The 13,918-nt window shown below is 41.7% G+C and overlaps 1 protein-coding gene across 13 annotated transcripts in view; it reads right to left on the bottom strand.

Moving 5' to 3' along the window:
• Positions 1–661: 661 nt before the first annotated feature.
• Positions 662–13,918, bottom strand: part of LOC111866304 (uncharacterized aarF domain-containing protein kinase 5) — a 90,055-nt gene continuing 76,798 nt past the window's right edge. For 12 of the 13 annotated variants that reach the window (XM_033752239.1, XM_033752236.1, XM_023855172.2 and 9 more), the window contains 7 exons: positions 11,553–11,711; positions 10,308–10,439; positions 9,761–9,926; positions 7,251–7,421; positions 6,826–7,000; positions 2,423–2,590; positions 662–1,059 (listed from right to left, as the gene is read on the bottom strand). In XM_033752239.1, coding sequence (XP_033608130.1) covers positions 963–1,059; positions 2,423–2,590; positions 6,826–7,000; positions 7,251–7,421; positions 9,761–9,926; positions 10,308–10,439; positions 11,553–11,711 — 1,068 coding nt within the window. In that variant the 3' untranslated portion in view covers positions 662–962. The remainder of the gene's footprint in view (positions 1,060–2,422; positions 2,591–6,825; positions 7,001–7,250; positions 7,422–9,760; positions 9,927–10,307; positions 10,440–11,552; positions 11,712–13,918) is intronic. The other variant, XM_023855208.2, reaches the window with a different exon arrangement.

The following is a 13,918-nucleotide window of genomic DNA, read 5'->3' as shown; positions in this document are numbered from 1 at the left end:
TTTATTTATTTATTTATTTATGGGGTAGTGTGGGTGTAGTTCCATATGTTCCTAACTTCTGAACTAGGCGAAGGGAAGCAAGTTGTCAGCTTCATGCCCTGGCCCCTTATCCTCAAGTAAATAACCCCACCCCCCGGTGCTTATTGAATAAGAGACTGAGTGGGCACCAGAGCTGGTCTGTAGGGAATGTAGGAAAGAGAAAAATCCCTTACTCTTGCCCAGAATCAGACGCTGATTTCTTAGCTCTCTGTGCCTTCACCCATTCCTATGCTGACTGAGCTATCTTGGTTCCTAACAGTAGTAAAAAGTAAAAAGTAAAGCTATCCATGTATCAGGCCATGAAGGCCCATAGGGTTGTGAGATGGTAAGGGTCCCACATTATCTAGACAATTGACTCATAGATACCCTTACGCGCCAGCCGCACTTTACTCCCCAGGAAAATTATCTAATTAATTCCTGGTATTCATTTCAGTTAGAGGCTGAGTCAACTCCAGGGCCATAGTGTGGCTGGAAGGATTAGGTTAACTGAATAAAATCCAATGACCTCATCGGGACTTGAACCTGCGGCCTACCAGCTTGTAGCATAGCCCCTCAACCAACTACACTACCACCACATGCCCCCTCCTAACAGTAGTAGAAGTACAAATCGTGAAGCCCCTCGTTATGTTATCTTTTTCATTCTTTATTACAAAATTCTCAGTTTGACAGATTCAGCTGTTGGTGAAGAGCAATATATTGAGTTCAATATTCACAGCAGCCTGAAAGTGAACGCAATATCTTTGTGTGTGCCTTACAGGACCTACAAGAAACTCTGGAACAGGAACTTGACTTTATTAATGAAGGCAGAAATTCAGAGTTCTCATTTATGTACCACAAGTCCTATGGAATTTGAGTACCAAGGTATTGTGAAATCATTGCTACTGTTATGGTACTCCTGATTTTCAATAATGAATTAAATGGATCTATTGTATCATAAGAGTTGATACATCAGGGGCCCTTCCCACAAATCGTAGCACCATGAAATACAGCTGAATGAATCGCACTTTTGCACCAAGGTACCTGTAACAAACAACAGAAAAGCTTATACATAAATTTAACAATTCGTTGAAAGAACATTCATTGCTAAGGAAAAGAGGCGCTTCATAATACACAAGCCAACACAGTGAAAAATATCACATTCCCAGTCCATAAACCAAAATGCCAGAGAACACCAACAGCATTATATAACAAATTAAGTCCACGCTGAAATTATGTCAAGAATAAAGAGTGTCATCTTCTGGGATGTGACACCATGTAGTCTGGTAGAAGTTCATATAGTGTTACATCTTGCTAGATAGCACTCTTCATAGTTTTTGCTATGAGAACCTCAAATTCGACAAGACACAGACAAATTCATGAAATACTTGAAGAGTAGAGACTATTTTTTTTATTGCTAGTGGGTTGGGACTAAGTCCCTTGCACTATGGCCAATACTGGCCTTTTGTACCAGCCCCAGATGATAGGCAACGGTGATTGTGGAGCAATTGGTGGAATAAAGATCGGCAGGGGAAACCGAAGTACTCAAAGAAAACCTGCCCCAGTGCCACTTTGTCCACCACAAATCCCACTTGACCAGGCCCGGGATCGAACCCGGGCCGCCACAGTGGGAAGCCATCAACTAACCACTTGAGCTATGGTGCACCCTAGAGTAGAGACTATAGTACAGTCACTGCCATGAGACACTGAAATTCAACTTCAGGAAATGCTTGCTTCAAAACTTAATGCCATCTTCTGCCGACTGCGGTTGTGGAACACTGAATTCTTGTGAGTTCTCAAATTCAATCATGTGTTAAAATCATGGCTTTCTTGGATGTGAAGCCATATGAATGTTTTGAGGGAACCTGCAGTATCAGGATAGCTCAGTCATTATAGTGACAGGCCACGGGCTGGGCAGCCCAGGTTCAATTCCTGGCATGGCAAGATATTTCTCTTCTCCACAGCAACAGGACTGGTTCTGGGGTTCAGCCAGCCTCCTTTCCAATGGGTACCGGGGGCTACTTCACGGAGGTAAAGCAGCTGAGGTGTGAAACTGACCACTCAACTCTACCTTGTGCTGAGGTCAAGAACGGTGAAGCTATACCACCACATCCCAATATGTCTTCATGGCATGATGTACATATAATTAAATACACTCACAACTTTACCTTTTACATTTTTGGAGGAACATGCTGCCTCCATCTTCATGGTAAATCCTAAAATTAGGTTAGGAATGAAGAACATAACATGAAACTGTACAGGAGATCTGGAATGATGCATAGGAAAGCTTGATTTCTAGATGGTTCACATAAAAGCACAAACATGAAATGAAAGGTCCTAGACTGAAATCGCTGCTTCATACTGAACACTAAACATCCTAAGAAAATTTTAACATCTTTGTTCTTACCATAGCATAAATTCAAAGAAGAGGAGATCTCTGAATGCAGACATCCTCTGAAGTACTCCAGCCTGATCTGACAGGAACTGTCCCTGGGATGCACTACGAGCCAACATGACATACCGATCTACAGGATCCCCATGGTCTCTAGCAATAGCTCGTACAGTATTCAAGTTCCTGATGAAAGAAACTTATTTGACCAACATAAATGTATACAGGGTTTTCTATTTGCAGAAGTCGCCTATCATAGGTCAGAGAGCCAGCCCGTGTAGGAACCTATAACCAATCATTCCTTTTGCTGCCATATTTACACATTTACATATATATAAATAACTCACTCATGGAGCTGGGCCCTTCTTGAGAAGCCACCAATTGCGCAGCTACTCAAGAGCTTCCCAGCATTTTGTGGAACCTGAACATTCATTACCGCGTTCACAGGAGCCCTCCACCAGTTCATATCCTGAGCCAGATCAATTCAATCCAATCCATACCATTCCATCCTATCTCTCTAAGATCCATTTTAATATTGTCCACCCACTTTCACCTTGATCATCCCAGTGGTCTCTTTCCTTCTGGCTTTCCCACCAATATCCTACATGTTCATCTTCCAATTCGTGCTACATGCCCTGCCAATCTCTTTCTCCTTGATCATTCTAATTATACCTGGAGAAGCGTAGAAGTCTTATATATAAATATATTAAATTAATTACATTTTATTACATGTTAATAATAATGCTTTCACTATAAGTATGCATTATCCAAGCAGGTATGATGCAATATGACACAATCAACTCATGAGGTAGGCATTATGTAGACAGCTGCATAACATGACCCACCATTTCATGAAGTTTTAAAAGCTGGAGAATTTCTTTGTCTTTGGGGATGCTTCATCATATGGAATATTCTAGAAGGAATGGATGATGTAACACAGCTGCATTTGTAACCAATACTAAAGAACTGCACGAGAGACTTCTTCACAGTGAAAGAGTAACTGTCTGGTATGCTGTAGCAGAATTTGGTGTTTGGGGGCCTTACTTCTTTAAGGATGGCCGTGCTGTAACCATTAAAAGTGCTTGTTACGTTGAAATGTTACAAAATTTCCTGCAACCAAGGCTGAATGAGCTTGCTGTTGATGCTGAGGACATTTGGTTTCAACAAGATGGGGCCACCGCTCACATTGCGCGACTAACAATGGAGGGCTCTTTCCGGGGCACATCATCTCGCATCGCGGTGACATTCCTTGGCCCGCACGTTCGCCCGATCTTGCACCCTGCGATTTCTTCCTTTGGGGCCATTTGAAGGCGAAAGTTTATAAACATTGACCACATACACTGGACGAGCTGAGGGCAGCGATTGGAGAAGAAACCGCGGCGATTCCACCAGATATGACCGTGAGAGTGATGAGTAACTTCAGAAAACGCCTCGACGTCTGTATCAGAAGCCAAGGACGTCATATGGATGATACTGTATTCCACAAATAAACTAAATGTATTGGCAAATCTGATGGTAACAATAAAATTTGGATTTGATGAAGCCTTACCAATTTTATTACCCTGTGAAATCTATCCATTCTTTCTGATACACCCTGTATATAACAATAAAGTTATCATCATTTAACTGACTTGAGTGTTGAAAGTCAATTGTCCCTCCGACTGCCAGAACAAGACCAGTGAAAGGCTCTGCATGAGTGGCTACACAATTTAAACAGTTAAAACCATCCTGACAAATTTAGTTTTGGCTTTCTTTAATCTGAACAGGTATAAATGCTTGATACCAGGGAAATGCCACAGAAAAGGCTATCCATAACTGGTTCCTTCATCTCACTAGCACTACCTTCACAGGATTCGGCTTGGCTCTTCTCAGAACCAAGTGGAAGGAATCATGCATTTTGTGGATAAAAAAGTAAAGTAGAGCTATCCCTGTACCCGGCCGTGAAGGCCCATAGGGTTGTGAGACGTTGAGGGTCCCACATTTTCTGGACAATCGGCTCAAAGATGGAGGCAAGGTTGTCAGCCTTACGCACCGGCGGCGCTTTACTCCCCAGGAAAATTATTTCATTAATTCCTGGTACCAATTTCTGTTAGAGGCTGAGTGAACCACAGGGCCATAGTGCGGCTGGAAGGATTGAGTCAATTGAAAAAAATCCAATGACCTCATCGAGACTTGAACCCGTGACCTTCCGGCTTTTAGCATAGCCCCTCGATCATACAATGAATAACACTCAATGAAACTTTCACCAAACTAAAATCTACAAACCCTTGCACTGCCTTAAATAGAAGAAGGTGGAAACATACTTGTACTTTAACAGTTTGTGGACCAGTCACATAATATTATGCGTTTCGCTTTTAAATGTGGCAAGACCGGTTGCATATTATTATAATTTTTGGACACGTTATGTTGCAACACACTATACCTTGCTCTGGCCCCACACAGATGCATCACTGGTGCGTAATAGAACTCCCGAATGTTTGCTTAGTAGTCAGTAACATGACCTCGCTGTTTTCCTATCCCAATCCAAAGGAAAATGCCTTTGTTTGTCTTCAAGCTGTATGTACCAGGCAGTAAGTTAGTAGTGCAATATGGATCAAGGACGAAACCGGTTGAAGTGATCTCTCGGAGAACAAGAAAGTATGGCCTACTTGTTCGTGTAGTTACTGAAAGCACTTCAGTCTATATTGGAAATTTATTCTGGTGAAGGCATAAACTTACAAGGATCTATTGTTTCCGTTTTGGAATCCTATCTTGATTAAAATTACCATGTCTATCAAGAAAATTATTATAACAGTGTAGTAACTGCAGGATACCTTCTTTCGAGAAACGTACGTGTTTGTGGAACAATTAGGGTGAGCAGAGGCCTTCCTCCAGATCTGAAAGAGGACTCTAAATCCCTGAAATGAGGTGAAACCACATTCAGGAGGAAGGGGGATATTCTTCTTCAGTCCTGGAGGGATACTCGTGTCGTGAATGTGATTTCCACAATTCACAATTAGAGCATGGTTGATGTTCAAAGGAGAGATGGACAAGTAAAGAAGCCTATTTGAATTTCTGAGTATAATATGTTCATGAAGGGAGTTGACAGAGCTGATCAGTACTTGGCCTATTATTCTCTTCCTCAGAAAACAGTAAAGTGGACAAAGGAAGTTGCCTTGCGGCTTATAAATAGTGCCATTTTCAATTCATTTTTGGTTTACAAAAATCTAAACCCTGATTCAAAATTGAAATACAAAGCATTTCTGATGAATATGGTGAAGGCCTGGGCTGCAGACCAGATGGTGGTGGCAGAACGAGAGTCAGACACAGACTTAGTGTGACCGGGCCCATCAACTCCCACCCCACGCAGGCCTCATGTGGACCCCCTAGGCGACTCGGGTGATATGCGGAAACATACCCTCGTGAAAATTGTGAAGAGTGAACATTCCAAAGGGAAACATCCTTCTAGGCAATGCTGTGTTTGGCAGTTCACAGAAAAAGGAGTATGACTGCCTACATTTGCAAGTTCTGTGTAATGCCACTTCACAAAGGGGAATGTTTCCAGAAATATCACATTCTCAAGCACTTCTAGGAGCACTGGTAAGCGTTCTCCAAAAATTTTAGTTCATAAAATTAATTAGGAGATTTTATATTAATTTTTAAAGTGAACAGTGCACAAGTTAGGATAGTAGGTTTAAAAATACCGGTCCCCAGGGTGATTTAAATATTTAAATTGCCGGTCTGCAAAGTGTTAAAATTGAAACTAAAGAATAAGGCATGAAAGTTGAAATTCTGTTTTTGTAGTAAGATTGCAACCGCTACGTGTTGGCCTGGTTCTTATGCCGATAGAAGCAACTATAGCATGGGGCCCACGCTGATCGAATCTTCTTACGTGGGATAGGTCATTCAGTCATGAACTTAGTAATGTCTTACGGAGCTTATGCTCATTATTCAGTATGTGATATACAGGTATATTAGGTTGTTCTTATGGATGGGGTGGGGCTGGGCCATAGCTCAAGCAGTTAGTCGCTGGCTTCCCACTGCGGCAGCCCGGGTTCGATTCCGGGTCTGGTCAAGTGTGATTTGTGGTGGACAAAGTTGCACTGGGGCAGGTTTTCTCCAAGTACTTCAGTTTCCCCTGCCAATCTTCATTTCACCAGTTGCTCCACAATCACCCTCACCTATCATCTGGGGCTGGCACAATAGGCCAGAAGTGGCCATAGTGCAAGGAACTTAGTTCCACCCCACTAGCAATAAAAAGAAAATATGGATGGTGTGTATGGGCTGCTCTCTGTGTTGGTCGCTATGCTGTAGCGGTTTGGTCTAGCCTACTTGTCTGTGGGGTATCTGCATATGTGGGCATGTTTATTAATTCAGTCATATATTGCTTAATTTTCAACATAAAAATGAAGACGATCTTAAAATAATGAAGATCAACTCACCTAATGACTAATAACATGGATCTTGGCATGGAACGAAGAGCTTCCATAACTTTATCAAACCTACGACGTGCCAATTCTGTCATGTACATTATGTCTTCTTCACTTAATCTTGTCTTAAATTTGATACTGACATTCAACGGTCTCTGTGTTAAAATTTCAACTAGTTGGCAATAGTCTGGAAAGAAGAAATACGACCATAAATTGTTTCCTACAGAATTACATACAACACTGTTCTCCTGTTGTACCAAAAGAATTCCATTACTGAGATGATACTAAATAAGGCTGCCAAATTTATGGCACTACAAATACTTCCAACAACATTTCTGTGCCATGCCTTGAATTGCATTCTGTTTCCAACCAATAAAAAAGTACCTGTATAATGCCATGTTCACACTAATATTTACCCTCGAATGGTGACACATTACCTTCCACACCTAAGTCACGTGCATGAGTCCTCATGTCGAAATGATTATTCATAACAATTGCTTTCCATAGACGACAGAGGGGTTGGCGTACAGAGGGCAGTAGATACTCGTAGAGGCCATGATCCAACAAAACAAGCTCTGCTTTCCCATCCGCAGCCTTCCTAACAAGCACTGAAATAAAAGGAGAAATTTGCGAACAGCTGACATTAATAGCTGGAAAGAGGAAGGCAATGTTACAGAACTCAAACTTCCACACGACAAATGCCAAAAGTTGGAAACTGGACATGTTCTTAAATGAATTCCATTCCGAATACTTTCTCCTGGTCTGTGATGCCATTGCAGTCTGGTAGCTTCAAAACATTTTTTCTTACCTTTTTTTAGCCTTAACGGCTTAGCCTTGCCTTTTCGGGGCCTCCGCCTCCCACTGACATGCTCACAATTCTGTTACCCTTCCTCATTTCCTTAAATCTGTACCCTCATTATCCTGCGTAGCTTATTCTTCTATCATGAAGATGGAGGCAGCAGGTTCTTCTGAAATGTCAGTACCTATCTAATACATGGCATTACACCCAAAACACATTAATGTAATTATTCACTGCTGTGAGAACCTCAAGTCTGTTTAATTTGATCACATGAATAATTTTGGGGTCAATGACCACAAGCAAATTACTAACAACCTAAATCACATGCATAGGGGCAGCTCTGCACTGCAGAGACCATGAAGATTACTGTCTTCTGAGATGTGACTCTTATGTAGTTTACAGATAGATACATTTCAGAGGAACCTGTCCAAAAAGCTGCAAAGTGCAATATCCCAGAAGACAGTGCTCTTCAAGAATATGAGACTATTTACACACATCTCTCTCACCAAATACAACACTTTGCTCTCAACTGTCATATGACGATGCAACTCTAATTTAGACATGCCTTCTGACAGACTATATATTCATGATTGTCTAGAAAACATGGGAGCCTTGTCTCACAAACCTATAGCCCTCCATCAGAAGGATAACTTTGCCTTGGTGCATGCAGTAGTATAGCTGGTTGAGGCACTACGATGGGGTACCCAAAAGAAACCGAACTAATTTTTTTGTGGGCAGAGCTTTTGTTGTACCGCGTTTTGTCGCTATGAGCGCATAGAGCTAACATTCCTGAGTCGATAAGCCGACTACCGTTGCTTCAGAAGGTAAGGACTAGTTTCGGCAGAGTTTACAGTGACAACTGTTTTGTGTGATCGTCGTTTTTGCAATGGCTGATTTTCGTGAACAGTGTGCGGCAGTGAAATTCTGCTTTTTGCTCAGGAAAAGTGGAACAGAAACTCTTGAAATGTTAAAAACGGCGTACAAGGACGATGCTATGGGGAAAACTCAAGTGTTTGAATGGTTTTCCCGTTTCAAAAATGGTGAAATGTCAATTGATGACAAACCTCATTCTGGTCGTTCTTCCACGGCCCAAAAACATGAAAAAGTTGAAAAAATTCGTGAAATCATCAAGGAAGATCGACAACAGACCATTGAAGAAATTGTGGAGCTGTCGGGAGTGACTTGGAGCTCAGTTCAGTGAATTTTTCCATCATGACAATGCTCCTGCTCACACAGCCCTGTCTGTATGACAATTCTTGACCAAAAATGGTATGACCCCTGTGCCTCACCCTCCATACTCACCCGACCTTGCCCCGTGCGACTTTTTTTTTGTTTCCTCGAATGAAAAGAGACATGAACGGAAAGCGTTTTGCTGATGTTGCTGAGGTGAAGGAAAAAACGACGGAGGCGCTGTCAAGCATCTCAAAAGATGAATTTAGACAATGTTTTGAAAAATGGAATAAAAGACTAGACAAGTGTATTAGTGTAAGTGGAGAGTACTTTGAAGGGGACTGAAGGTTTGTGCTTAAAATTTGAATAAGTTTAAAAAAAAATAAGTTCGGTTTCTTTTGGGTACCCCCTCATATGCTACAAGCCATAAGGTTGTGGGTTCAATTCCTGATGAGAACATTGGATTTTTCAATTGACCTAATTCTTCCAGTTGCACTATGGCCCTGGTGTCGACTCAGCCTCTAACAGAAATGAGTACCAGGAATCTTTGTGTGGGTAAAAGGTGGCTGGCGCATAAGGCTGACAACATCACCGCTATCTGTGAACCAAGTGTCTTCAAATTGTGGGAGCCTCAATCTCTCAAAAACCTATGCGTACCACAGTCTGTTATGGGGACAGCTGTACGTTTCACCACTTAGCACAGCAATGGGCTATGGGGCTGAAAGGCCAGGGTGCCATTCCTGGCAGGGGTCAGATTTTTCTCCAATTCGTAGCATCCAAACTGGCTATGGTGCCCACCCAGCCTCTAGGACCAAGGTCAAGAATGATATCGCTCTATCTCCACTCCCCCATACATCTTTATGGCAGTGTGCTCAAGTAATGAAGCCCCAGGATAAATTTAATTTTCTCATATTACAAATGTATTTTGAAAGCTTTCTGCTCAAAGTGATAGCCTGAACACAATGGTGTGTTTCTTACCATTTCCAGGATGTGGATCTGCATGCACAAATCCTGTATGGAATATCTGTTCAGCAAATGCTCGGAACAACTTCCTGTCAATTTCGGCCAATGAGAAACCCTCTCTCCTTAATGAGTCAACATTGCTGATTTTAGTACCATGGATGAACTCTGTAGTCAGAATTCTCTGCAATTACATAAACAGGATTTAATATTAATATATACATATTGATACTATTTCACTGTATAACTTTATAAGGACATCCTGAGCATTACACTTTGTTGGTACGTTAAGATTAATTTCCAAAAAGTGTAACAATTTTTTAATAAAGAGAATCTTCCGTTGCGGTTGCACTGTATAATATTTCAAGTTACAATGATTCATCTGTTATGGTCGTCTAAATGAAATACTTCATCCGTATGCCTTGTAGTCATTTTAATTGTTCTAAAGAATTACATTCATAAATGCACCAAACTTTTCAACAACACACAATGAATGGTGTTCTGTTTAATTAATTCATTACTGAAAATCAGGAGTACCATAAGGGTAGAAATGATTGCACAATACCTTGGTACTCAAATTCCACAGAACTTGAGGTACATAAACAAATGAGAACTTGGAGAGATCTTTTGCACAGCGTTCTGAATTTCTGCCTTCATTAATAAAGTCAAGTTCCTGTTCCAGAGTTTCTCGTAGGTCCTGTAGGGCACACAGAAACATATCACGTTCACTTTCAAGTTCCTATGAACACTGCACTCAACAGCAACACCAACAGCTAAATCTGTCAAACTGAGTATTTTTATAATATAATCCACTTTCTCTGCACAATGCAATCTAGGAACAGTGGAAGATGCTGGAGTTTCATAAGACACCATCAAGGGGAGTATGTGGACCAACCTGAGAGAAAGTAAAAGAGGAATGAAGAAGATAACACAACGAGGGGCTTCACGATTTGTACTTCTACTACTGTTATGAACCAAGACAGCTCAGTCAGCACAGCAATGAGCGAAGGCACAGAGAGTTAAGAAATCAGCGTCTGATTCTGGGGAAGAGCAAGGGATTTTTCTCTTTCCTACAGTGTCCAGACTGGCTCTGGGGTCCACCCAGTCTCTTATCCAATGAGTACCGGGGGGTGGGGTTATTTACCTGAGGATAAGGGAGCCAGGGCATGAAGCTGACAACCTGCTTCCCTTCACCTAGTTCAGAAGTTAGGAACATATGGAACTATACCCCCACTACCCCATACATATTCATGGTGAGGTGCTTAATGAAGCACAGGGACAACTTTACCCTTTCACCTTTTACTTAGCATGTAAACAAAAGGTAAAGCTATCCCTGCAACAGGCCGTGGAGGCCCATGGGGTTGAGAGTCTTTGAGGCTCCAACATTATCTAGACAACTGGCTCACAAATGGTGGTGAGGTTGACAGGCTTACATGCTGGCTGTCCTATAACCCAAGGAGATTCCTGGTACTCACTTCTGTTAGAGGCGGAGTCAACCCCAGGGCCATAGTGCAGTTGGAAGGACTGGGCAAACTGAAATATCCAGTTACCCCTCTGGGAACTGAAACCGTGACAGTCTGGCTTGTAGCATAGTGCCTCAAGCAACTACGCTACGACTGAAAAAAGGAATAGGTTTAGGGGGAATAAAACATGAATACATATTAATGAAAGAGGCCACTTGGGAGTCTTAGGCACAGATGGGTGAAAAATATTAAAATGGATCTTTGAGAAGGTTTAATCTCGCCTCAACTGGCTCAGAACAGGATGAGTCTGCATAAAATCCTATTCTAATTATACAGAATGCACATACCTCAAGAACCCACTCAAAATCAAAGTTTGGATGCATCAATCCAACTACTTTCAGCAACAGTTTGATGGTTGAAACATCACCAATAAAGCGATCTTGGAGATCTATATACTGCACCTTCACAGCAACTTCTCTCCCATCTTTGGTTTTAGCATGGTACACCTGAAAGTTAGCAACACTTGTTACATCCACTAGCCCCAGTACTCTTTACACTGTAGTCTTACAACTGAATACACTCAATCTTTGCTTCATTTACTTACACTTACACATTATTAAGTCCATTAGAATTTACATTCTGTGATGCCGGAGTCTGACTCTCTGGTCCTATGCTCCAGCATCCCAATTAAATTACAACTCCTACAGTACACAAATCATCTATTATATGTTTACATTTTCATTATACACTGTGTTCAGTCAAGGAGGAAACTTTGCAACACCACTGACCAGACTCAATATTCCTTACAGATTGCTGCTGTAACTCCCGATAGCAGAATGAGTCATTAGCACTAACAAACGCGCGCTGTTGGGTGGCGTGATCTTGTCACTGCAGTTAAGTCCCATTAATAGTCAGTCTGTGTTAGAGATTTCGATAGGCGGCTGACATTTATACTGAAATGAAGTTCACTATAGAATATACTGTCGAAACTTTGAAAGGAAGAAAACTTAAGGGAAATACATCCGTACGTTTCATTATAAATATCCTGATTCTCCAATTCCCATAAAGTCGTGTGTATCCAAGCTTGTGAAAAAGTGGCAGGCCACAGGTTCAGTGTGTGACATAAAGAAGCAATGGAAGAGGATTGTGCTGACTGAAGAAAAGTTTCGGGATATTGAGGCACTACTACAGATGAGGCCTTGAAAATCGTTAAGGCGCTTAGAACAGGAAACTGGTGTTTCGCTACGATCTGCTTTCACGGTCACAAAACTAATCAAATTTCACCACTATAAAATAACAGCTGTGCATGAGATCAACCAGATTATGCAGCAAGAATTCGTTTTTGCAACTGGCTGCTGGAAAATGTGCACGATGGAATCGTGGATCCACAGCTTCTGTTTGTGATTGATGAAGCGGGGTTTCACCTCAGTGATCATGTCAATGCACAAAATGTAAGAATACGGAGTGAGGAAAATCCTCAGGCTATACAGCAAGTGCCATTACATAGTGAAAAGGTGGGAGTGTGGTGTGCTGTCAGTCCGTGACGAATAATTGGCCCCTTATTTTTCCGTGAAACCGTGAACTCTGGTCGGTACATTAATGATATACTGAATCCATTCTTCAACCAGCTGACTGCTGAAGGAAGACAATATGGGTATTCTCAGCAAGACAATGCTACAGCACATACGGCTAATGCAACCATGTTCGCAATACGGGAAGTGTTTGAAGACAGAATAATCAGGAGGGGACTGTGGCCTCCAAGATCCACAGATCTCAGATTTTTCAATTTTTATCTTTCGGGAAACCTAAAGGGAAAAGTCTACAAGAATAATCCTCGCACCACTGAAGCTCTGTAGAATGCAATAACATGCGTAACTGGTTCAATGACCATGAGCCAACTTCAGAAAGTGTCGCATAATTTATTTATGCGATGCGAGGCATGATTGCAAGAAGAAGAGGATCACTTTCAGCACCTGTTATAAAGCAAAGTAAGTCTGTTATTTTTTTACAGTATTCTTATAAATATGTGCATGTACAGAAACTGATGTGAAGGAATAGTAGCAGAGAAACATTCCATCCACTCTACACCAGCGAGAGTACGCGCGTTTATCAGTGCTAATAACTCATTCTGCTATTGGCTGTTATAGCAGCAATCTGTGAGGAATGTTGGGCCCACTCAACGATGTTGCAAAGTTTCCTCCTTGACTGAACGCCCTGCACATATCCTATTGTTAGGAGCTGGGATAGCGATTGGCTATGGGCTGGACGACTGAGGGTTCAGAGTTAAAGTCCAGGTAGGGTCAAGAATTTGTTCTTCTCCATAATGTCCAGACTGGCTCTGGAGCTCACCCAGGCTCCTATCTAATGGGTACCAGGAGCTCTTTCACCAGCAAAAAGCCAGCAAGGGCATGAAGCTGACCAGTCACCTCCAACTAGTGCCAAGGTCAAGAAAATGTGTGGATCTATATAGCCACTCCCCCATACGCCTTCAAGATATAGTGCTTAATTGGTTAAGCAAAGGGACAACTTTATCTCTACCCTATTTCTACACCAACCAATTACTACTTGTTTGTATTTACTTCTGCTTCACTCTCATTCTATCTTACCACCATTTCCCATTTCACTTTACATGTAATCATAGATATTCGTATTTTCTTCCACTGATGTTTTTTCTTGCATCCCACTATCATCATAACCAAGAATTCTCAGACCA

The sequence above is a fragment of the Cryptotermes secundus genome, unplaced genomic scaffold, assembly GCF_002891405.2.
Source record: "Cryptotermes secundus unplaced genomic scaffold, Csec_1.0 scaffold1191, whole genome shotgun sequence".
Classification (NCBI taxonomy): domain Eukaryota; kingdom Metazoa; phylum Arthropoda; class Insecta; order Blattodea; family Kalotermitidae; genus Cryptotermes; species Cryptotermes secundus.
This window is presented reverse-complemented; position numbering and strand designations above follow the sequence as displayed.